Source organism: Mobula birostris, chromosome 11 (assembly GCF_030028105.1).
Source record: "Mobula birostris isolate sMobBir1 chromosome 11, sMobBir1.hap1, whole genome shotgun sequence".
NCBI classification, from domain to species: domain Eukaryota; kingdom Metazoa; phylum Chordata; class Chondrichthyes; order Myliobatiformes; family Myliobatidae; genus Mobula; species Mobula birostris.
Window position 1 is genome coordinate 96,564,589 of NC_092380.1, and position 26,687 is coordinate 96,591,275.

Genomic DNA, 26,687 nt, shown 5'->3' on the forward strand with positions numbered 1-26,687 from the left:
AGCATTAGCTTGAAGCTTTGTCTGGTGGCCTGGGATAGATCAGCAGATTGAGCAGCTCACCTTTCACAGCTTGGGATGCCAACATGCCCAGAAGATGCCAAGAGCAGTGCCTCTCCATCTCTGGCAATGGCCTACATTGCCCTGGCAGAAGACTCATGTGGATTTTGCCAGACTATACATGGCCACAAATTTCTTGGTAGTAGTGGATGCAGCTACGAAGTGGGCAGAAGTGTTCCCAATAGTCCCCACTACTGCCTTGCACACTGTTGAGAAGCTTCTTTTCAAGGACTGGTGTTCCAGAACACTTAGTCAGTGACAATGGACCACAGTTTGTGACGGAACAGTTTCAGTTATTCCTGAAAATGAATCTACACCGTACCATCCAGCTATAAATGGTTTGGTGGAAACATTTGTCCAGAGTCTAAATAATGTACTGTGAGCAATGTCAGCAGAACACACTACACTGACACTGAATCAGAGGCCCACTAATTTCCTCCCTGCAAATCACAATGCAGCACACTCCAAACCAATGACTCACCAGCTATGCTGTTCCAGGGTCATGTCCGAATCTCCTCAAATCCAATCTCAGAAGGAGTATGCAGGACAAACAGCTGAGACAAATTGCAGGTTCCTCAAACAAGGAGACTGGACGTTCACTCGTTGTCAAGCAGTCCCGATGAAGGACTACAGAGGTGATAAAAGGTGGGTACTTGGCAAGATTAAGGAAAAGAACTGGATCACTGCCCTACACAGCAGAGATTTTGTCTGATGTGTCATCTTCAGATGACACATTGATCAGCAGAGGAGAGCAAAGACAATTGTTAGAGAAGAAAAGTGGCCGGCGCTGTCAGAACCAGTGTCTGCAGTCCCAGAATTAACTCCTTCAACCACTTCGGAGGAGGTTCCAGAACCTAAGATTGTCTTACAGTCACAAGTCTCACCTGATGAGCAAGGTGCCCCCACTCCCTCCTCCCATCATAAAAGATGTTACCCCAGCGATAAATCTTTAGCCCTGAATGGAACAATTTAAAATTTGCTATGCTGTGGTTGTCTATAGAGTAGTTGTATTATATGGTGTGTACAGTATGTATATATACACACACACACAGTATACAAGCCCCATCCCCCCTCCCTCTGACACGCCGCCCCATCCCTCTCTCTCAGACACACCACCCCATCCCTCTCTCTGTCTCTCTCTCTCTCTCTGACACACTGCCCGATCCCTCTCTCTCTCTCTCAGACACACCACCCCAATCCCTTTCTCAGACACACCACCCCATCCCTCTCTCTCTCAGACACACCACCCCATCCCTCTCTCAGACACATCACCCCTTCCCTCTCTCTCTCAGACACACTGCCCCTTCCCTCTCTCTCTCAGACACACTGCCCCATCCCTCCCTCTCTCTCAGACACACCACCCCAATCCCCCTCTCAGACACACCACCCCAATCCCTCTCTCAGACACACCACCCCATCCCTCTCTCCCTCTCTCAGACACACCACTCCTTCCCTCTCTCTCTCAGACACACCGCCCCTTCCCTCTCTCTCAGACACACCGCCCCATCCCTCTCTCTCAGACACACCACCCCATCCCTCTCTCCATCTCTCTCTTTCTCTGACACATTGCCCCATCCCTCTCTTTCTCTCTCAGACACACCACCCCAATCCCTCTCTCAGACACACCACCCCATTCCTCTCTCTCAGACACACCACCCCATCCCTCTCTCCCTCTCTCAGACACACCACCACATCCCTTTCTCCCTCTCTCAGACACACCACCCCTTCCCTCTCTCCCTCAGACACACCACCCCATCCCTCTCTCTCAGACACACCGCCCCATCCCTCTCTCCCTCTCTGACACAGCACCCCTTCCCTCTCTCTCTCTCAGACACACCACCCCTTCCCTCTCTCTCTCTCAGACACACCACCCCTTCCCTCTCTCTCAGACACACCACCCCATCCCTCTCTCTCTCTGACACACTGCCCCATCCCTCTCTCTGACACACTGCCCCATCCCTCTCTCTCTCTCTCTCTCTCAGACACACCGCCCCATCCCCCTCCCACTCAGACACACCACCCCATCCCTCTTTCCCTCTCTCTCTCAGACACACCACCCCTTCCCCCTCCCACTCTGACACACCGCCCCTTTCCTCTCTCTGACACACTGCCCCATCCCTCTCTCTCTCAGACACACCACCCCTTCCCCCTCCCACTCTGACACACCACCCCTTTCCTCTCTCTGACACACTGCCCCTTCCCTCTCTCCCTCTCAGACACACCGCCCCATCCTTCTCTCTCTCTCTCTCAGAAACACAGCCCCATCCCTCCCTCTCTCTCAGAAACACCACCCCATCCCTCCCTCTCAGACACACTGCCCCATCCCCCCCTCTCTCTCTCTCTCTCTCTCTCTCTCTCTCTCTCTCACACACACACACACACACACAGCCCCATTCCCCTCTCTTTCAGGCACACTGAAAACATGATCTCACTGAATAGCGGTAAAGATGCAAAATGGCAGTTTGGTCTCCTCACATTTCTACATATGTATGAATGCAAATGAAAGTAGAGATTTCCCTGTTTTTTTAAAGAAAGGATTTGTTACCGCATTCCAAATTCCCAGCAACAATTAACATGACCTTGGGCCTCCTTTGCTTAAATTTCTACCATGTTTGTAGTGTGACGATGCAAATGAACCTGCGGGTGTAAAATCTCAAAACAACTTTAAACTGCTTAACAGTTAAAATCACTGGACACCATTTAAAAGTGGGTTAAATGAGTAATTAAAACACTGTTGCGAACTCAAGGCTTTATTGTTGGAGGCTGTTTTGTTTTACATAAAGGGCAATCCACCTACCTCCCTTTATTTAGGACATAGTAGTTTGCCAGCAAGACATAATTGACCTCAACATCATCTACTTCTTTGAAAGAGTTATATTATGTCTTGGAATTTGCTGATGAGCACTTGATCAGTGTCTTTGTTCAGGAATGCCCAACCTCCAGTTTAAAGGCGAGCACTGCAATTGCTCAGCAATGCGGCTGCCTCAGTGTCTTTCATGCTTCATTCTAACCTACACAGCTGCAGCACGTCTGCGCTGTGTATGAAAATAGAGCCACTGGCAGTTAGTCAGCAGACGTCGGCGCATACCTCTCTCTCCCTCTCTCTACACACACACACACACACACACACACACAGTCATCTGAAAATAGGGCATTGTGAAGCACTTCTGTCTGCTCAGTTCCAACCGCCAAGTTTACTAGAAACATACCCTCACTGCAAGCCAAGGGTTCTTCAAAAATTTGTGACAAGAAATTCCACAAGTGCAGCTTTAGGTTAAATCTATTTTTCTCCCCTTTTCCTAAATAAAAATGCACTGCGGCGAGCAGAGCAAAGGTTCATCTGCTGGATTCGCGGGATGGGAGAGAGGAGCCTGCTGGATTCCCGGGATGGGGGCAGGGGGGGGAAGGGGAGGCTGCTGTAAGAGGAGAGATGAAGTTGACTGGGTATGTACTCTGCAGCATTTATAAAAGCAAGGGGTGATCTCATGGAAAAAGAATTACTGTGAGGCATAACTAGCAGATGGAGGGAAAAATCTACAGATGCTGAAAATCCAAAGCAACAAACACAAAATGATGGAGGAACTCAGTGGACCAGACCCTCTTACAGCTTCTCTTCTTACCTGCCCATCAACTCCCTCTGGTGTTCCTCCCCCTTCACTTTCTTCCATGGACTTCTGTCCTCTACTATCTGATTCCACCCCCCTCTCCCAGCCTTTTATCTCTTTCACCAATGAACTTTCCAGCTCTTTACCTCAACCCCCCCTCAGTTTCACCTATCACCTGCCACCTTTGCACTTTTTCCTCCCCTCCCCCCACCTTCTTATTCTGACTTCTCTCCTTCCTTTCCCGTCCTGATGAAGGGTCTCGGCCTGGAACGTTTACTGCTTACTCTTTTCCATGGGTGGAGAGCTGCTTGTTTCTCGTGGCTGTGGTGTCCAGATCAGTTGTCCTCAGCCTCTAATTGAGGGGTCAGCCACTCAGGACATGGATGAGAAGAAATTTCTTCACCCTGATAGGAGTGAATCTTTGGAATCCGCCAACGGTGGCAGCTTTGAAGAATCATATGCAGAGTTCGGTCAAATCAGAGGAGTTGATTTTTGGACGCTAAAGGAATCAAGGGTTGGTGGTCAGTGTAGAGAGTTGCACTGAAGCAAGAGATCAGCACCTAGTGGAGTAGGCATTGATGCTCAAAGGGTGTACTACTGCTTCTACTTCCAGCATTCAATGTGTTAGAACATGCTCTTTGTTTCCGTTTTATGTTTTGAACATTTAATGGTTATGTCTGCACTATCATTTATAATTTGTGATACGTTGTTTTCAGAAATAAGGGCTTTCAATTGGGACTGCAATATCATCCATAGATTACCCCCCCCACACCGAAATGTTGAATGTACTTTTTTCCACATAGATACTACCTGCCCTGCTGAGTTCCTCCAGAATTTTGTGTGTGCTTCTCTTCAGTGTTACTTGGTAGGACAAGTAAATAGGAAACTGTTTCTAACCAAACAAATATTCTTTATTGTTAATAACAGCTAGCTAATAGCGATGGCTGATGCAAATGTGTATCAGAGATCATCCCATATTGTAACCTTCATTCTTGAAAGATGTCTACATACCCAGTAATTATGACAGGATCAACTGTATATTCAGCCCAACTTACGAAATACCATGAATAGATCTCATAAACTTTCCAGCCTGCATTGGAAGGACTAAATAGGAGTGGACGCGGAGAGGATGTTTCTACTAGTGGGGGAGTGTAGCACCAGGAAGCACAGCCTCTGAATACAAGGATGTCCTTTTAGAACAGAGATGAGGAGGAATTTCTTTAGTCAGAGGATGGTGAATCTGTGGAATTCGCTGCCACAGACAGCTGTGGAGGACAAGTCACTGGGTATATTTAAAGTGGAGGTTGATAGGTTCTTAATTAGTAAGGCTGTCAAAAGTTACAGGGAGAAGGCAGGAGAATGGGGGTTGAGAAGGAAAATGAATAAGCCATGACTGAATGGCAGAGCAAACTCAATGGGCCGAATGACCTAACTCTGCTCCTCTGTCTCATGGTCGTATTTTCTACCTGTAATCCATCTTTCTGCCCAGTTCCCAGATCTATTTCCTTCAGAAGAATGTCATAACCTACCTCAATGATAATCATCCAGTAACACTTACATCCACTGGAATGAACTGCTTTGAGAAGATGGCAAAGAAACACATCAACTCTTGCCTGTAGAGTCTCTTAGATCCACTTGAATTTGCCTGCTATCACAGCTGAACAGTAGACACCATTTCATTGGCTCTTCACTCAACCCTGGAACACCTAGACAGTAGAGATGTTTGGAAGTTTTCATGCTAACCCTAAAGGTTAACTTTCAGGTTGAATCGATGGTAAGGAAGGCAAATGCAACGTTAGGATTCATTTTGAGAGGACTAGAATATAAAAGCAAGGATATAATGCTGAAGCTTTATAAGGCATTGGTCTGAACGCACTTGGGAGTATTGTGAGCAGCTTTGGGTCCCTTACCTAAGAAAAGGTGTGCTAAATTGGAAAGGGTCTATAGGAGGTTCACAAGAATGATCCAAGGAATGAAAAAGTTAACATATGAGGAGCGCTTTATAGCTCTGGGTCTGTACTCGCTGGAGTTTAGAAGGGGAGATTTCAATGAAACCTGTCAAATATTGAACGGCCAAGATAGAGTGGATGTGGAGAGGATGCTTCCTAAAGTGGGAGAGTCTGGGACCAGAGGACACAGCCTCAAAATAGAGGGACATCCATTTAGAATAGATGAGGAAAATTGTCTTTAGCCAGAGGGTACTGAATCTGTGGAATTCATTGACACAGACAGCTGTGCAGGCCAAGTCATTGAAGTATATATAATTAAGGCTGAGGTTGATAGGTTCTTGATTAATCAGGGCCTCAAAGATTATGGGAAGATGGCAGGAGAATGGGTTAGAGAGGGATAATAAATTAGGAGTGATGAAATGGCAGAGAAGATTTGACAGGCTAAGTGGCCTAAATCTACTACTATATTTTATGGTCTTATTTTACGAATGAACCCAAGACAGAATAAAAGCATTAGAATGATAGTATTATTTTGGGATTACTTAATTCTACTGAAAGTCTAAATTTCCCAGAATATGCCAGAGCACGAAGCCATTGAGCATAAACACTGTTTCCACACCTCATTCAGGCCCTCAGAACAGTGATTTGAAATGGTGCTACTCACTGGACAAAGAATTGCCTGTTTTCTGGGCACCTTTATAAGAAATTATGTACGTGTAAAATGCAGTTTCAGTTGCACGGTGTAAAAGGGCAATATTTCTGGAGGGAGAAGTGGACAAACTCACTGCAAAAGAGGTGTCCTGATGTACTTATCTGTTTTTGCTCTCAGGATTAACGTGTTCCACAAAAAGCAAAACTGGAAGGGAGAGGTAAATATTATTCTGGAGTAGCAACAGAAACTGGGGATATTATTATCTAGCTGCTATAATTCTGCAATGACAGCTGATGGCTGGATAGCTGAAAATAAACCAGTATTTACATCTGGCTTCTCATGTCTCTTTTGCTGTGTCACACAGCATTTCAGAGCTAAGTAAATCTGACAGTAATTTAACTACACCAGGCTCCTACAAACAGCAATACGCTGATCATCGCACAACAGATCTTTTCTTTTTGAAACTGAAGTTAATTACTAAATATGCCACTGAAGACACCTTCTCATTCTTGAAATAAATGTCACAGGTCCTGATGAAGAGTCTTGGCCTAAGACGTCAACTGTTCATTCCTCTCCATAGATGCTGCTTGATTTGCTGAGTTCCTCCAGCATTTTGTGTGTGTTATGCTGGATTTCTAGCATCTGCAGAATCTTTTGTGTTAAAATTCTGTACAGGATTCTGCATATCATCTATTAGGACAGAAATGGTATACCTGCCCATTCACCTCCTCCCTCACCTCCAGTCAGGGTCCCAAACAGTCCTTCCAGGTGAGGCAACAATTCACCTGCAAATTTATTGAGGTCGTCTACCATATGTGGTGCTTCCACAGCTGCCTCCTCTACGTTAATGAGACCCAGTGTAAATTGGGGGACTGCTTTGTCAAGCACCTCCACTCCATCAGCAAAAAATGGAATTTCCCGATGGCCAACCATCTTAATTCCTATCCCCATTCCTGTTCTGACATGTCGGTCCGTGGCCTCCTCTTCTGTCATGAGGAGGCCGCTCTCAGGATGGAAGAGCACACCTTGCATTCCATCCAGATAGCTTCCAACCAGATGGCAGAAACATTGATTTCTCTTTCAAGTAATTTCTTCCTTCACTCAGCTTCTATTCCCCACTCTAGTCTCTACTCCTTAACCTGCCTTTAACACCTCCACTTGGTGTCCCTCTTCCTTACTTTTCTCCTATGGTTCAGTCTCTTCTATCAGTTCTTCTTCTCCAGCCCTTTGCCTTTTCCACCTATCACCTCCCAGCTTCTTACTTCATCCTCCCTCCCCCATCCACCAGACTTCACACTATCACCTTCTAGCTTGTTCTCCTTCCCCTCATCCCACATTTCTACTCTGACCTCCTCCTCCTCTTCTGGTCCTGATGAAGGGTCTCGGCCTGAAATGTCAGCTGTTTATTCATTTCCATAGATGCTGCCTGACTTGCTGAGTTCCTCCAGCATTTTGTGTGTATGTTGCTCTGGATTTCCAGCATCTGCAGAATCTCTTGTGCCTATGATTATGGCTTATTTTGCTAGCTCAGGCAAAATATGACACATCTGACGCTCCAACACTCTCTCAATACTGCAGTGAACTGTAAGCATTGAATTGTGTTCAAATGCAAGGAATGTAACTTGTAGTATAACGTGGATGAATGTGAGGTTATGTGTTGGGGAAAAGGAATTTCAGAAAGGATCAGTATTATTTAAATGAGAGATTAGAAAACATTGAATGTAGAAAGAGACTTAGATGTCCTGTGCACCTGTTTCTGAAAGCAACTGTGCAACTGCAGTGGGCAGTTAAATCAACCAATTGCAGTTGACCTCCACTGGAGGAGCAAGGATGCCTCACTGCACTATACATGGCCTTGGCAAGACCGCATTCTGAGCAGTGCAAGGTTTGGTCTCCTTCTCCAAGGACATATTTAGCACACTGTAAATTCATTAGAAGGATTGCTGGAGATGACAGGAGTGTTGTTTGGGGAGTGGCTAGGTTTAGTAGGCCTGTATTCCAGAGCTTTGAACGAGAGATGACTTAATTGAATCTCAACATTCTGACAAGCTATTTCTCTTGGCTGCGAGGCGGGGGTCTAGAAGCAGGGATGAAAATCTCTGGGTACGGGGTTAGACATTCCGGATCTGAACATTTTTTCGTTCCAAGAGTGGTATATAGGTGAAATTTTATACCACAGAACACAGCAAGGGTCAAGTCGCTGAATATACTCAAGATAAACCGATTTCCAGAAACAAAAGGCATAAAAAATATGGAAGTTAACCAGAAAATGGTATTGAGGTAGAACAACCAATTAGTGTTGAATGATAAAGCAAAATTAAAGGGCTGAACAGGCTGCTTCTCTGCTTATCATCAACAGCCTTTGGCTTTGGAGGCAGAAGTTATACCAACTAGCCAAGGCTTAATTTGAAAGATATAAATACAGAAATACTCTATTATCATGCTTAACATCTATTCTCTGTATCAAGAAGATTCGCAATCTAGCTGATCTCATTCATATACTGTAACTCTATCAATAATCTGACATGATACATCACTCATGAGATAACTGTTGTAATACCAATCTACTGCCAAAAACATCTCATAAGTTTTTAATGGATGTCAACATCTCAAAGGGCCTACTGTAGGCCCAATTTTCAAATTATGAATTGAGGAATAGAATCAGTCCATTTTCCAAGAGGTTTAGCGAAGGCAAAAGGGACATAATGAACAACCTTTAAGGGGTTGGGGGAGGGTAAGGAAAGCACAGGGGCAGATGAGACCTCTGGGAATATATGGCCAGTCACAGTCACCAGTAATAATTCAGACCTAGTGTAGATAAACTTACAGACTAAAGAATGGAATTTCTCTTGATTCAACTACTAGCCCGCAGGGAAAATCAGCTGATGAAGACAGACTGAGAAGAATCTGCTGTAGGAACATTGCACGTAGTAAAAGCAAGGCTGCAGCCTTGTCTCACTTTTCCCACCCATACCAGCATCAATTTCAAAAATGGCCACTTGATTAAACATTTGTGGGTTTGAGATTCTGGTCTGCAAAGCACAACATACAAATGCCGCCCTTAGTTTAAGAATAAAAATGAGTGGGTTAGAGCTGGTATAACACAGAGCAGAATTTCTGGGAATTTCCACCCCACCAACCGAATGGTCAAGAATACATACAATTGCAAAATCCAGCATGAAAATAGCAAAGTGGCAAATATTAACCCTATGTCTCATCAACTGGGAACTAATAAATTCTGTAATGAAGGACAACAGAGTTGAAACTCTCCAGAATGATTCACTTTGCTGGGAGAAAAAAGTAATTTCTTTTGTTAAGTAATCTCACTGGCATGTTGAAAGCATCCAGACAACGGCGAAATGGAGCTTATATTATTAACTCTGCCATGACCATCAAGACTCTGAAGAGTGACTACATTCTCTTTTTAAAAATGGAATCAGGTTCAAGTGGCTCCTTCTCCTGTCTTGTATTTTCTTCAGCACCCTTGTAGCCAATGTCAGACTGTCCTAAAACTTAATCATCTAGACACTCAAGAGAAAAAACAATATTGGGAGGCATTTTAAAAAAGACCTTATTTCATGAACGATGCAAAAGCACATTAATGTACCTTCAGATAAATGAAAATACATTCCATCAGCTCTCCATTCAGTACAGAGGAACTTGCTTTCATTTCCTTTGAGGTTTGCTGCTTTGAGGTTAGCACACTGTTGAATTGACTATAGTCAGAGTTATGTAGCACGGAAACATTTAGTCAAGTTGTCTAGTCTGATTGAGATACCCATCTTATCTCATTCTATTTTCTTGCATTTGTCTCATAGCTCTCTTCTTTTCCTACCATGTACTTGTCCAAATCCTTCTTAAAGTACCCTGACTGCACCTCCCCGTAGCATCTTCTCTAGCAGATCATTCCATATACGCACTATCTTCCATGTGAAAAAATGTGCCCTCCAATCTCCTTTCAATACTTCGCACCTCACCCTCAACATATGCCTTCTCAATTTGTTTCCCTAGCCTTGGAAAAAGTCTGACTCCATCTACCTGATTGATGCCCCTCAATTTTACAAACTTTCATAACGTCACCTCACAGCTCCTGCGCTCCAGTGAGAACAATCTCAGCTTGTCCAATCACTTATTATTAAAGCCTTCATTTCAGGCTAAACCTCAGTCAGTCTCCAACACTGCCACATTTATAGTGTGGTGACCATAATTACGAACAATATTCTGAGCGTCGCCTAACTTACGCCTTGTATGGCTGCAAAATGTCGCTCCTGCTCTTATATATACTACCTCTGTATATGAAGGCAAGCATGTTAAATGCCTTCTTCTTTACTCTGTCCACCTGTATCACAATTTTCAGACAGCTGTGAACTTAAAAGGAGCCCTTAGGTCCCTCTGTACATCAATGTATTTAAGGTCACAACTATTTCCCGTACATATCTGGCCAGTACTACATGTGAATGTGTCTGGGTGAAGTTTAAAAAAAAATTGGGTTTCTGGATGCTAAAAGACTACTCAGGAATGGTAATCATAGAGTCATACAGCATTGAAATTGGCACTTTAGTCCAACTCATTCATGTCAAATGTGTTGCCCAGTGAGTTAGTCCCATCTGTTCACATTTGGCCCATAGCTCTCTAAAGCTCTCATATCCACGTATTTATCTAGATGTCTTTTATGCTTTGCTAATATGCCCACTTCAAACAATATTTCTGGCATCTCATCCCAAATTTGCAACACCAGCAGCATGAAGAAGCTGCCCCAAAGTCCCATTTTAATCTCTCATTCCTGATCTTAAAGTTATGCTGAGTTTGTCAATTTCATCAACTTAGCCTACAACTTCCACTCTGCCCTTAAATTCAGTTGGTCCATTTCCGGCAGCTCTCTCTCTCTTTCAATCTCTTTGTCTCCATAACTGGAGATAAATATCTTTCATAAGCCTACCAATTCCCATAACTACCTTGACTATATCTCTTCCCATCCTGTCTTCTGTAAAAAATGCCATTGCCTTGTCTTAGTTCCTTACTCTCCAGTGCACATGTTCCCAGGATGAGGCTTCCCTTTGCAGGACATCAGAGATGTCCTTCATCTCCTCCACAGAACAGAGTTTCCCTTCCTCAACCACTGATGCTCCCCTCGCCTGAAATTCTTCTATTTTCCAGACATGAGTGCTCACTCCTTCTTTCAGCTGCCTTAACAGTGACAGAGTTTGTCTTGTCCTTACCTAGCACTGCATGAGCCTCAGCATCCGACACATCATTTTCCACAACTTCTACCATTCTTCAATGGAATCCTACCACGAAACAGATCTTTTCCTGCCTACCCAAACTCTCCACCTTCAGCAGGGATTGCGTACTCCGTGATTTCCTTGTCCATTCGGCTATCCCCAATAATCTTCTTCCTGGCACTTAACCCCACAAGTGGCAGAAGTACCACACCTGCCCATTCACCTCCTCCCGTCCCTCCAATCAGGACCCCAAACAGTCCTTCTAGGTAAGGCAACATTGCACATGGAATCTGTTGGGATCATCTGTTGTATCCGGTGCTCCCAAAGTGGCCTCCCCTACATTGGTGAGACTCGATGTTGATCGGGGGACCGCTTTGTTGAGCACCTCAATTCCATATGCAAAAAGCAAACTTTCTCAGTGGCTAAACAGTTCAATTCCTATTGCCACTCGTTTCAGACACATCAGTCCATGAGGCCGCTCTCAGGTTGGAAGAGCAACACCTTGTATTCTATCCCGGTCGTCTCCAATCTGATGGCATGAATATCAATTTCTCCAACTTCTAGTAATTTTCCCCCTCCCCCTTCCCACTTCTCTTCCACACTCTGGCCTCCAACTTCTTCTCTTCTCCTGCTTATCACTTCCTCCTGGTGATCTTCCTCTTTCCTTTTCTCCCAAGATCCACTCTCCTCTTCTATCAGATTCCTTCTTCTCCAGCTCTTTAAATTCTCCTCCCATCACTTCCCAGCTTCTTACTTCATCTCCCCCAACCTATCACCTTCTAGCTTGTACTCCTCCCCCTCCTCCAACCTTCTTGTTCCGGCTTCTTCCACCTTCCTTTCCTGTCCGGATGAAGGATCTTGGCCCAAACGTCAATGTGTATTCATTTCCATAGATGCTGCCTAACCTGCTGGGTTCTGCCAGCATTATGTGTGTGTTGCTCTGGATTTCCAGCATCTGCAGGATCTCTTGTGTTTAAACACATGCCTTTCTATCTTTAAGCACCTCCTCCCTTGAAATAAGACGACGTACTCTCACCCTCTGTACACCCAATCATATTTGATTTACTTTTGCGCATTTTAATAGCATGTTTTAGGCAGGTCCTGATCACCGTTTCTTGTTGGCACTCAATCTCATTGCTCAGCATTCCTTCCCTAAAGTGTCTTGAGTAGTGTAATCTGTAAATTGAATGAATCTAAGAAACCATGACAGTTTGTATTTGTTAGTTGATATTTAAACAAATCAATAGATAAACATTTCAATAGGGTGAAAACATGTCACTTTTAAGCAATGCTATTTTTTCCATCCAAACGGAGCACAAATCCTTAGCATTCTGTTGCAGGGAAATGAACGACACTTTTAAAACTCAAATATGGCTCTGAATATTAACCAAATTGTACATTTACCATAATGTTTGGCAAAAAGAATAAAAGGGTTAAAATACTCAAAGGCTAAACACTGAAATTACAAGAAATAATATTGAAAAAGAATCTATCCCTGTTAGTGCAGGTGGACATCTAGGATTGATATTATGGATGTGTGCACTCCCTGATCACTCAGCAGATTCAGGGTCGGATCTATAGGACAAACCAAGTACATTTTCAGTGTTGCAAGTTGTCACTTCAACTGAAAGCAATTTTTCAATACTTCCAGTTTACAGAGTTTGTTCCTTGTGGAGATAGAAGTCAGGAAACAGCAATATTACCTCAGAATTGCCAGGAATTTCTCCTTCTCGCGTACCATTGGACGGATCATAGTAAGGCCCATTATCTTCACCTAAGATACAGAGGGAATATGAATACAAAATATGGGTACTCTGACATCGACAATTAGAATGTTTCATAAAATAAAATATTTTTCCAAACCAGCCTCTTTCAACATTTCTTTCAGAACCTTCAGCCAATATAATCAAATGCAGTAAGAACAAAACAGTGCCAGGCACCTGGCAAAGCAATTTCTCACAGACGAAAAACAAAAATCAGCATATGCATCTCAAAAACTTGGTAAAAAAAAAGAACAAAATTGAGGCTAAGAACACAACTAAGTTGGTCTGCTGACTGGGAGGCTAGGCTTAAACAATAATTGAGGTAACACCCTCATTAATTTTTGTGAATGTCACGCCCAGACCACTCAAAATTGAGAATGAGAACCTTTGCTGGGAGTATGCAGAAGCTGAGAGGATGAGCAGAAGGACCATGCCACCTCCCAAACTCACAGTCAAAGTTCTCTTGCCCCAACAAGGGCAGAGTACTCATCCTATTCTGGGGTCCAAGATGAATAATGGGCACCATGGTAATGTAGTGGTAAACACTGCGCTATTACAGCTTGGTGTGTTCCAAAGTCTGGAGTTCAATTCTGAAACCATCTCTAAGGAGTTTGTACATTCTCCCCGTGAACCTTGTGGGTTTTCTCTAGGTGCTCCTGTCTCCTCCTAAATACGTACCAGTTAGTGTGTTAATTGGTCACTGTAAATTGTACTGTGGTTAGGCTAGGGTTAAATAGGTGGGCTTCTAGATGGTTCATGGAAGTTGGGCCAGAAGGACCGATTCCACACTGCATCTCTAAATTAAAAAAAAGCTGTAGAACTGGAGTGTATGCAGTTTGTCCTTGTGATGACTCGCAAAGGAGAACGTTTGGAGCAGTATGGGTTTGAAGGGAGTGGACTTCCCATACCCAAGTGAAGGAGAGGCTGTCTTTGCCTATCAAAGCAGAATTAGTATATCAAGAGGATTTACTGATTCCTTAAATTTAGCAGTGGTGTTTTCACTAGAGAATGACATCAGTACAGTTAGCCGAATATTCTCCATCTTCCACTTGAAGCAGCGGTCAGCTGTAGGACGTTAGAATGGGAGGGAGCAAAATTCACTAAAATATGTAAAGGAAATGCTTTGACTTCTATACATTATACATACATCTCATGTGAAGTAAAAAAAAAGGGCAGCAGACACTATCAGAATCACCCTTCATTCCAATCAGCTCCAATATTAACAAGCAGTTACGCAGAGACTTGAATGCAAAAAATCACTGCTTCGCTAACATAAGAGGTATTTAAACCAAAGGATGGTGAAAAAATTCAAAATACCTTTTAAAGTTTCCTCTTCACAGCTTGAACAGCTCCCTTACTGTTTCCCTGCACCGTGCTGTGAAGGAGGCTTTTTGCTTTGCTCTGTTAAACGGTCTAAAAGCCAATTAGCCCATCCTCCACAAATCATTAAAGTGAAAGCTACTGGCTAGGCCTTGAAACATTATGAAGCCACTTCGATTCTTTTAATTGGATCTTGCAAAGAACAGTTCCACATTTGAGGAGGAACAGAGTAATCAATCAGGGAATATTTAGTGAAATGGATGAAGACAGTTGAGACGAACAGGCAAGCAGAAACCAAACACACTGTTCAACAGAATAAGAAATGCATTCATCTGAATGGCTAGGTGAAGGAAAAGTTCTTAAATGTCTTTAGTTATATCCATGTCCAGATTTATCATCCATGCTGGAGATCAGGAAAATCATTTGCTTTATAATTTTAGATTTTAAATGGTGAACATTTTTACTGGATTATTCTAAAGTATAAGATTTGCTGGTCATCTTTGCAATCATTACATTGCAATAGCTGATTTATCTGGTTGTAAGTGACAACTCCACATGTTAGCACGTCTTTCCCAAGCCCTTCCACAAATGATAAACACTCATGTCCTTACAAACCTTCCCCTATTTTACCTGTACATCCTCCCAGAAATATTTTGGCATCCCCAGGAGATCGATGGACCACAGTTTGGGAATAAGTTGAAACGAGGGAGACCAAGGTCCAACCCATATTGCTTTCTTATGATAAACATACCATTTCAGACAATGCACTTGCCAGAAAACACTTTAGCACATTATTTTCGGCTTAATAATTGAGAAAGTCCACAAAATGCAACATGACAACGTGAAAAGCCACAGTAACACTATCAAAGGCACCACAACTAATAATTTTCACGACACTTTGACACTTGGAAATGAAGCACAGGATGGACAAACCATTTGCTCAAGAGATTGATTGTACCTGGCGACGCCGGTGCAATGCCAGAAATCACTGCAATATCTTCAAGGGAGAAAAAAAAAACATTAGGTTTAGGGAAGGTAAGCAAATTAAACCAAATGCTATTTAAATTGATTACATTTGTGCTACATTTGCTAATTTATGTTAATAGAAGGAATATAATTTGCTTTCTGAGAACTGACAGCATCCATAAACAATTCCTCTTTGGGAAGCATTTACCATGCAACACAATATCCTGCTTTGTCACTGAATCAGTTTCTACACCTGTGCTTCAACTCAAACCATTTACTGAGAATTGGCTTGTGTAATGAAAAAAACACCTTTAATCTCTTGATTTATTTAATGACAGGTTGTATCAAAATCCTATGCAATGATACAATGAGAGTGCTTTGAAAATTACTGAAGACATTCATTCATTATGTTTCACGTTGTATGACGTGGGTAGTCATGGTCTTTCCATGACCATAATTGTTCTTCACAAATTCTTCTCCAAAGTGGCTTGCCACTGCCTTCTTCTGGACAGTGTCCTTACAAGGTAGGTGACCTCCAACATTATTAACAATCTTCAGAAAGTGTCTGACTGGCATCAGTGGTCACATAACCAGGACTTATGACAGGCATCAGCTGCTCATACAACCATCCACCACCTGCTCCCATGGTATGATCCTGATCAGGGGGCGGGGTGGGGGTCTGCTAAGCAAGTGCTACATCTTGCTCAAGTATGACCTGCAGGATAGTGGAGGGAAGGAGCACCTTACACCATCTTTGGTAGAAATGTATCTCCATCCTGCCACCTATTTACTAGAGACATACAGTCAAAAATTATATTTGTACAATTGCCTTAATTAGTATTTACATTAGCATCACGATGCATGAATGTTAAGTATTAAATTGCAAATAAGCAAGTCTTTTTTCAGCAGGAATTTAAACAAGTACAAAGGTGTGCTGCAATGAGGAGATTGCATTTCTGCAATGGATATAGATAGGTTTTAGTTTATTCTTAAAATCTATTTAAATAGAGTTTAATGTAGGGAAATGGGAGATCATGCACTTTGATGTGAGGAATCAAAAAGTGGAGAGAGACTAGAGTACAAAAACAGGGAGGTTTTTGTCACCATTGTGCAAGACATTGAGGTTGTAGTTTTGGTTGCCTTGCTCAGAAGCATACAATAGCATTAGGGGCAGAAGAGAGACTGAACAGGCTAATTCCTGAGATGATACAGTGTAGGCCACAGCCTGGAATGTCAACTGCTGATTCCTGTCCATAGATGCTGCCAGACCTGATGAGTTCCTCCAGCATTTTGTGTGTGTTGCTCTGTATAGTTAGTGTCTGCATTCCTTGGTGTTTAGAAGAATAACAAGTGACCTTAAACAAACACAAGGGGCCTCAACAGGGGCGAAGTTTGCACTAGTGAGAGTGTGAGGAACGAAGGAACATCAATACAAGAGAAGGGGTCAGTCATCTACAACAGAGGCATATCAAAACTGCTTCCCTCAGAAGACTCTGAACCAAAGGATGGTGGAGGCCAGTTCAATAGAAATATTCAAGCTAGGATGTAGACAGTTACATAAAGACTGAGGAATTAGTTTCACAGGAACCAGTACAGACAAGAAGTTGAGACCAGCAGCGATCTACCATCATCAAGCTATTTTGCACAGATTGTCTCCTTTTGTACTTTGGTTGCTTCGTCGGTCTGTCTGCTTATGTACAGTTTAATTTTTGTAGATTTGGAGAGGATGTTTAGACTAGATGGGTATCCTTTTAGGATGTTTAGATTAGAGGGCTTCCTTTTAGAACAGAGATGAGAAGAAATTTCTTTAGCCAGAGAGTGGTGAATCTGTGGAATTCATTGCCACAGGCAATTGTGGAGGCCAAGTCATTGGGTATATTTAAGGCAGAGGTTGATAGATTCTTGATTGCCAGGGCATGAAGGATACGTGGAGAAGGCAAGAGATTGGGGCTGAGAAGATAAATGGCTCAGCCAGGATGAAATGGAGGAGCAGATGCAATAGGCTAAATGTCCTAATTCTGTTCCTATATCATAAGACTCCTAAACTGATATGGACAATGTAACTCACCACAACTCAGAACTGATTGCACAACCTACAGCAAACTTCCAAGGGCTCTTTACAATGTGTTCACAGTATTACTTTTCTGTTTTCACAATTTGTCTTCTTTTGCACACTGGTTGTTTGTTAGTCTGTTTATGTATAGTTTTCCGTTCTATTGTACTTCTTTATTTTTCCTGTAGACGCTTGCAAGAAAATAAATCTCAAGGTAGTATATGTTAAGATGTACACACTTCGATAATAAATTTACTGCATACCTTGTACTGAATGGCAAGGTAGGGTTGAGAGACTGGTGATCTACTCTTGCTATTATTTTTTTGTGAGCCTCCATGTACAGTAAATAAAACTATGTCACAAAGGAAATTCAACTGGCGTATAATTTCTCCAAAAATTCAAGTCATGGAAACATACCACAGGGAAACAGAAGCTTTAGTCTACTGAAGCCGCACTAACCACGTTGAAAATCTCTCTCCACATTTTCGGGTAGAAGAGCAAGGCCTGGTGCCAGGCAAATAACCTCTTCCTCAATGCCAACAAGACAAGTTATATAGTTATAGACTGCAGGAAAACTCAGACCATTCACACCTCTCTTTACATCTGCAGTACAGCAGTGGAAACTCCTGGGAATACACATCTCCTACAACCTCTCATGGTCCCAAAACACATTCACCTCAATCAGGAGAACTCACCAATTCCCCTGCTTTCTGAGAAGGCTTGAGAAAGCTGGACTATGCACAGCTATACACCTGCCATTCCACAGATGTGCAGCAGAGAGCATCCCAACAAGATGCATCACTGCATTGTACAGAAACTGTCCTGTGGCAGACAGGAAGGCTCTACAACAGGTTGTCAAAACTGCCCAACGCATCGCCAGAACCATCCTACCCACCATCAAGGACATACATACAGAAAGGTGCCCGAAAAGGTCCAGCAACATTATGAAGGATCCCACTCCCATCAGGGAGGAAGCTAATAGCATCCACACCAGGACCAAAAACAGTTACTTTCTCCAAGCAGTAGGATGATCAACAACTACAACCACAAACCCAACCCTCCACACCCTCCAGCACCACTGCTTTATCATTTTCTGTCAGCAACCTTATGTATAGAAACTCCCCGTGCCTTAACGTCACTTTATGCATATACATTGATTGTTTATAAGCTGTCTTGTGTATTTATATATACACTGTGTGTGTTTTTTTTTAATTATAGTGCTCCTTACCTTGTTGTGTTTATTTTTGTGCTGCATCAGATCCGGAGTAAAAATTATTTCATTCTCCTTGACACTTGTGTACTGGAAATGATATACGTGAAAAATCTTCAACCTTACTCCCCGATTCTACTATTCACGTACAAACTAAGGGCAATTCATAGTAACCAATTAACCTACCAACCCACACATCTTTGGCAAGTGGGAGGGAACCAGAGCACTTGGGTGAAACTCATGTGGTTACATGAAAAATGTGTCATCTCCACACAGACAGAACCGGAGGTCAGGATCGGACATAAGCTGTTTGCACTATGAGGTAACGACTCGACCAGCTATGGCAAATTGGTGATGTAAGTAGCCCCAGTACTTAGAGGGCTTACTTCTATTATGCTTGATTTTATTTGTATCCAAGTTTAGTTTAGAACAAACTAACTGGCAAACAGAATGTTTTTCTGCAACATCCAGTTAGATTAACTAAGATACTGGAGGAACTCAGCAGGTCGGGCAAGATCTACGGAAAGGAATAAAGAGCCAATGTTTCGGGCTGAGACCATTCATCAGGACTGGAAAGGAAGGTGGGATGAGGAGAAGGAGTACAAGCTAGAAGGAGAGAAGAAGATAGGTGAAGCCAATTGAGGGAGAAGGTGGGTGGATGAGGAGGGGGTGGGAGTTGATGTGGAAAAGGTAAAGGGCTGAAGATGAAGGAATCTGAAAGGAGGGGAGAGTGGACCATGTGGGAAAGGGAAGGAGGGGGAGCACCAGCGTGAAACAGCAGCATGATAGCATAGTGGTTAGCACAACGCTTTACAGTACCAGCGGCCTGGGTTCAATTCCCACCGCTGCAAGTAAGGAGTTTGCACGTTCTACCAGTGACCCCGTGGGTTTCCTCTTGGTGCTCTGGTTTCTGTCCACAGTCCAAAGATGAAACGGTTAGTAGGTTAATTGGTCATTGTAAATTGTCCCGTGATTAAGCTAGGATCAAATTGCTGGGTGGCATGTCTCAAAGGGCTGATTCAACACTGTATTTCAAAAAAAGAGAATATATATTAAAAAAGTGATAGGCAGGTGAGATGAGGGTCAGAATGGGGAATGGAAGAAGAGAGAAGGGGCAGGGGAGAGAAATTACAACAAGTTACAGAAATTGACGTTCATGCTGTCAAGTTGGAGGCTACCCAAATGGAAATGCAAGATGTTGCTTCTCCAATCTGAGAGTGGCCTCATCCAGGCCATAGAGGAGAGTATGGGCTGACTTGCCGGAATGGGATTAGGGATTGGAATTAAAATAGTTGGCCGCTGGAAAATCCAGCTTGTTGCAGACAGAGTGAAGACAGCTAGCCTGCATGCCTATGGCAAGTGATGTACTTGACTACATCCCAATTGTTTTCCTATCATTTTAAAAAAGGTGCAATTTAGGAACATAACGGAATACTCTCCACTTGTCCAGCTCCATGCACACAAGAATCACAACTCTCCAGGGCAAAATATTCCACTTGATTGGCACCCACGACCCTTAATGTCCATTCTTGGCACACAGTGGCTGCAGTGGTTATGGTAGACAATTGCACTGGAGTTACTTGCCCAGGCAACCCTGACAGCACCTTCACTACCTTTACCACCAACAAATTGAAGGGCACCAGCACGCGGGAGTACCATCTCTTGAAGATTCCTCTTCACAGTTGCAAATTGCTCTGACTCAAAATTCCACCACTGTTCCTTCATCGTCACTCGATCAGAGCCCCAGAACTCCTGACACAACGAAGTGGAATGCTTTCACTAAAAAGACTGTAGTGCTTACAATTATGAGGGGCATAGACAGTCAGAATCTTTTTGGCTTGGATGGGGGAAGTTTCAAACTAGACGGCATAGGTTTCAGGTGAGAGGGGAGAAATTTAAAAAAGATCTGACAGGGGCAAGCTTTTAAACTCAGAAGATGGTGGGTACTGGCAATTGTCATGCCAGAGGAAGTGGTAGAGGCAGGTACATTTACAACACTTTAAGTTCAAAGTAAATTTATTATCGAGTATTTATGTCACCATATGCTACCTCGGGATTCATTTTCTTGCAGGCATTCACAGGAAAACAAACAAATACAATAGGATCAATGAAAAAAAACTACGCAAAAAGACCATAAAAAAGTGCAAAAGACAAACTGTGCAAATTTATATACCACATATATACAACATGAGTTGTAGAGACCTTCAAAAATGAGCCCATAGGTTATGGAATCATTTCAGGGTTGAGGTGAGTGAAGGTATCCATGCTAGCTCAGAAGCCTGAAGTTTGGAGGGTATTAACTGTTCCTAAACCTGGTGGTGTGGGACATAAGGCCTGATGACAGCAAGGAGAACAAACATGGTCTGGATGATGTGTAAATAGTTGATGTTCTGGGTCAAGACCTGATGAGGGTTCTCAGCATAAAATGTCGACGATTTACTCTTTTCCATAGATGATGCCTGACCTGCTGAGTTCCTCCAGCATTGTGTGTGTGTGTGTCTTGTTTTGGATTTCCAGGCACCTGCAGATTTTCTCGTGTTCTGGCTGATGTCTGTCCTTGTTGAGGGATGCAGCTTTCATGCCGCATAGCTCCTCGTAGATGTGCTCAATGGCCAGACGATCAGATATTCCAAAATTCAGTCTAGGGATGGAACAGTAGGCATTCTTGATGATAGTGTAGCAGTGGTCAAGTGTGTTGGGTCCTCTGGTCCTGCAGGTGATGTGCTATTGATAGTTGGGCAGTGATTTCTTCAAGCTAGCCTGACTGAAATCCCTGGCGAGAATGTGAAAAGGAGTCAGGGTTTCTTAATCATGGCAATCAACATATTGAGGGCTTGTTTGACATCTACCTTTGGCATTATGTGGTCAGGATCATGGTGGAGAAATCTCTGGGTAAGTGGACCATTTACAGGACATTTCAACAGGAATATGGTAGGAAGGGATGAGAGTGATTTGGGCCTAATGCAGGCAAGTGGGATTTGCATGGCGAGTTGGGCTGAAGGTTCTGCTTCTGTGCTATACAACGCTGTGATTGTATTGTCAGAAATTTTTCCAAGTACCTTTCTGATAAACATCATGAAGCAACTACGAGCTCGAGAAATCAAATACAGTAGCAGATCGTCATGTGGAAACTGTGTCATTTTAATCAGGAGTCATACACCTTCCCAACGGGTCCTCAAAATGAGAGGAATATTGGCTAAAGCACATTCTCCATTTCTGCTTTGGTGCCAGATATTCCTTCTGAAACTGCTGCCATACCTGTTACCATGGCGATATCTTTACAACTTTGCATTAAGGATTTGTGGCACTGAGAGATCCTATCAGTCCGCATTCTTTTACAGAACTGGAGGAACTTCCTCCAGTCCCAGATTGAAGGCGGCACGTTTGCATTACAAACTACAACTAGTGTAAATAAAATATGCATACGTCAGCCCTGGATTAGTTGCCTGGTACTCCATAATTTCACAGTCTTCTACTCCAGCTCTGTCTAGTCTCACTCTGGTGAGTAACTAGACAGAAACACAGGAGTGTCATCCAGTAAACAGTATGTAAATACATAGTTTACAATCTGGGAAAGGTGCCAACAGTGAGCAGGGGGATGAAAGGGTAAACCACAAAACCATAACACTTAGGAGCAGAATCAGGCATTTCCACCCACTGAGTCTGCTTCACCATTCAATCATGGCCGATTTATTTTCCTACTCAACCCCATTCTCCTGTCTTCTCCCTTTAACCTTTGATACCCTTACTAATCGAAGAACCCATCAACCTCTGCTTTAAATATATCCAATGTCTTGCCTCCACAGCCATTTCTAGTAATGAATTCCACAGATTCCCCAACCTCTGGCTGAAGAACTCACACCTCATCTCTGGATTTTTCTATGCACCACCTTGGAAAGTTAACAGCTGTGCCTCCCCACTCCAAAAGAAAAGGTGAATATTGGTTGCTTGTAAACCAGGGTTCATAATCTGAACACAGGATACTAGAGGACCTCAGTGGGTTAGGGTGTTCAAATAGGAGGGACTTGACTCAAAACAGTCAATTCCCTTCAACTAACACACATAAAAGTTGCTGGTGAATGCAGCAGGCCAGGCAGCATCCCTAGGAAGAGGTGCAGTCGACGTTTCAGGCCGAGAACCTTCGTCAGGAACGCTGCTGCGTTCACCAGCAACTTTTATGTGTATTGCTTGAATTTCCAGCATCTGCAGAATTCCTGTTGTTTGCGTTTAAATTCCCTTCAACTGCCCGGTTCCCTCCACAGATGCTGCTCGACTCACAAGGTTCCTCCAGCATTTAGTGTGTTGCTCCCCATTCCAGCATGTGCTGTCTTTTGTATTGTATTCCTTTCTGGTGCCAGAAACAGATTCTAATTCTCTATAAAGTTATTTCATTTGCTTCAAGCAGACAGCTGTGAACCCTTAATACTACGTCTTTTTTCAAAGCTCAGTCAATGTAATTCCCTTTAATCACCAGAATCTTTTTATCGGTAGAATAGCTTTGAAATCATGGACTACGCAAAGCCGTATCAATTTACAAAACAAAAGGCAGCCTTCAAATAACCCTGGCAAAGAAAACACCAGTTTCTGTTTCCTGTGCACAATTATCCCCTCCCCTAAAAGGGCATCAACCAAAGACTTGCCACTATTTCACCACTATTTGCAGGGGAGATTTAAAAAGCATCAAGAAAGTCACACACGCCAAAAAACATTCAACCCAAAACCGTAGGGCGTCACTCTCAACGAATGACAGATGACAAGTTCAAGGAACAGCTGAGGGTGTGATTAACATTTTCGCAGCCCGTGATGACATAACATACTGGCTCAAACTTCTAAAAACAGCAGATCAGTAAACATGGACTTAGAGATGACCTTGAATCCGGTGTTTTTAAAATCTTAACTCAAAGCTACTTTTTGCAATATAAAGCATAGGCCAGTAGGCAAGACAAACAGAAACAGCAGCAAGAAACTTAAGAGTCATACACATGGAAACACATCCTTTTCCCAAACGGTCAAAGCCAACCACAGCATCACTGTAGTACTGTACCACCCAGGGGCCGCATGAATGGCAACAGAAATGTAATAGAACAAGACTTAATACATGGTCTATGAATGTAAGTTTTTTGTTATAAATAAAGTTTACTTTGGTTAAAATAAGTATCCACCCTGCTAGTGCTAGTTGCATGCATTCGGCCTATAACGCTCCAAGCCCCGAGGCTCCATGTATCCAAATGCTTCTTAAACGTGGTAATTGTACCTGCCTCCATCACTTTTTCTGGCAGCTCATTCCAGGTACTCACTGCCCTCTGTGTAAAGACATTACCTCTCAGGTTTCATTTAGATCTCTTCCCTCTTAACTTGTACCTGTGCCCTCTCATTTTGGACTCCCCACCTTACCCATAAGAACATAAGAAATAGGGCATCGAGCCTCCTCCACCATTCAAAAAGATCATGGCTGATCTGGCCATGGACTCATCTCCACCCACCTGCCTTTTTCCCATAACCCTTAATTCCGCTACTAAGCAAAAATCTAACCAACCTTATCTTAAATATATTTACTGAGGTTGCCTCCACTGCTTCAAAGGGAGAGAATTCCACAAATTCACCACTCTCTGGGAAAAGCAGTTCCTCCTCATTTCCATCCTAAATTTACTCCCCCAAATCTTGAGGCCATGTCCCCTAGTTCCAGCGATCTTATAAACTTCTTTGAGGGCAACCCTCATTCCTGTGCGCTCCAGGGAATAAAGAATACAGCATAGACAACCTCCTCCTATAACTCAAGCCCTCTGGTCCAGGCAACCACTTCATCAGCCACTTGTTTAGCCACAACATAATGTTGTAAACTCAGTGCCCTGACTGATGAAGGCCATATGCCAAACACCTTCTACACTACTGTCTACTTACACAGCCACTTTCAGTGAATTGTGCACTTGTATACCAGGTCCCTCTGTTCCACAACACTCGTCAGGGCCCTGTCGTTCACTGTACATGTCTTACCCCAGTTTGATCTTCCAAAATGCATCAGCTCACACCTATTTAAGTTGGAATCCATTTGTCATTCCTCAGCCCATCTCCTTAAACTGACCAAGATTTCTTTGAAATGAGTTGTAACCTGCTTCACTACCATCAAGATACCTCGAATTTAATATCAGGAGCAATTTGCTAATCATAGAAATATAGAAAACCTATAGCACAATATAGGCCCTTCGCGCCCCCAAAGCTGTGCCGAACATGTCCTTACCTTGGAAATTACCTAGGGTTACCCATAGCCCTCTATTTTTCTAAGATACATGTACCTATCCAGGAGTCTCTTAAAACACCCGATCATATCAACCTCCACCACTGTCGCCAGCAGCCCATTCCACACATTCACTATGTAAAAAAACTTACCCCGACACCTCCTCTGTACCTACTTCCAAGCACCTTAAAACTGTCCCTCTTGTGCTAACCACTTCAACCCTGGAAAAAGCCTCTGACTATCCACACAATAAATGCCTCTCATCATCTTATACACCTCTATCAGGTCACCTCTCATCCTCCGTCTCTCCAAGGCGAAAAGGCAGAGCTCACTCAACCTATTCTCATAAGGCATGCTCCCCAATCCAGGCAACATCCTTGTAAATCTCCTCTGCACCCTTTCTATCATTTCCACATCCTTCCTGTAGTGAGATGACCAGAACTGAGTACTAAATTCAATCCCATGGTTGATGAAGGCCAATGCACTGTATGCCTTCTTAACCACAGAGTCAACCTGTGCAGCAGCTTTGAGTGTCGTATGGATACGAATCCCAAGATCTCTCTGATCCTCCACACTGCCAAGAGTCTTACCATTAATACTATATTCTGCCATCATATTTGACCTACCAAAATGAACCACCTCACACTTATCTGGGTTGAACTCCACCTGCCATTGCTCAGCCCAGTTTTGCATCCTATCGATGTCCCACTGTAACCTCTGACAGCACTCCACACTATCCACAACACCCCCAACCTTTGTGTCATCAGCAACTTTACTAACCCAGCCCTCCACTTCCTCATCCAGGTCATTTATAAAAATCATGAACAGTAGGGGTCCCAGAACAGATCCCTGAGGCACACCACCGATCACCGACCTCCATGCAGAATAAGACCTGTCTATAACCACTCTGTCTTCTGTGAGCAAACCAGTTCTGGATCCACAAAGCAATATCCCCTTGGATCCCTTGCCTCCTTACTTTCTCAATAAGCCTTGCATGGGATACCTTATCTTGCTGAAATCCATATACATCTCCTGCTCTACCTTCATCAATGTGTTTAGTCACATCCTCAAAGAATTCAATCAGGATCGTAAGGCACGATCTGCCTTTCACAAAGCAATGCTGATTATTCCTAATTACATTATGCCTCTCCAAATATTCATAAATCCTGCCTCTCAGGATTTTCTCCATCAACTTACCAACCACTGAAGTAAGACTCACTGGTCTATAATTTCCTGGGCGGCTATCTCTACTCCCTTTCTTGAATAAGGGAACAACATCTGCAACCCTCCAATCCTCCGGAACCTCTCCCGTCCCCATTGATGATGCAAAGATCATCACCAGAGGCTCAGCAATCTCCTCCCTCGCCTCCCAGGATAGCCTGGGGTACGTCTCGTCTGGTCCCAGTGATTTATCCAACTTGATGCTTTTGAAAAGCTCCAGCACATCCTCTTTCTTAATATCTACATGCTCAAGCTTTTCAGGCTGCTGAAAGTCATTCCTATAATCGTCAAGATCCTTTTCCGTAGTGAATATTGAAGCAAAATATTCATTAAGTACCTCTGCTATCTCCTCTAGTTCCATAGACACTTTTCCATTGTCACACTTGATTAGTCCTATTCCCTCACGTCTTATCCTCGTGCTCTTCACATACTTG

General features: G+C 43.3%; 1 protein-coding gene across 5 annotated transcripts in view; it reads right to left on the reverse strand.

The window, feature by feature from the left end:
* Positions 1 to 26,687, reverse strand: part of ano5a (anoctamin 5a) — a 196,659-nt gene that overhangs the window by 134,330 nt on the left and 35,642 nt on the right. For 3 of the 5 annotated variants that reach the window (XM_072272736.1, XM_072272734.1, XM_072272732.1), the window contains exons 2-3: positions 15,527 to 15,565; positions 13,189 to 13,259 (exon numbers count right to left, since the gene is read on the reverse strand). Coding sequence is in view for 4 of the 5 variants with exons in the window: in XM_072272734.1 (XP_072128835.1) it covers positions 13,189 to 13,259; positions 15,527 to 15,565 (110 nt within the window). In the remaining variant the exon portion in view is untranslated. The remainder of the gene's footprint in view (positions 1 to 13,188; positions 13,260 to 15,526; positions 15,566 to 26,687) is intronic. The other 2 variants (XM_072272735.1, XM_072272733.1) reach the window with 1 other exon arrangement.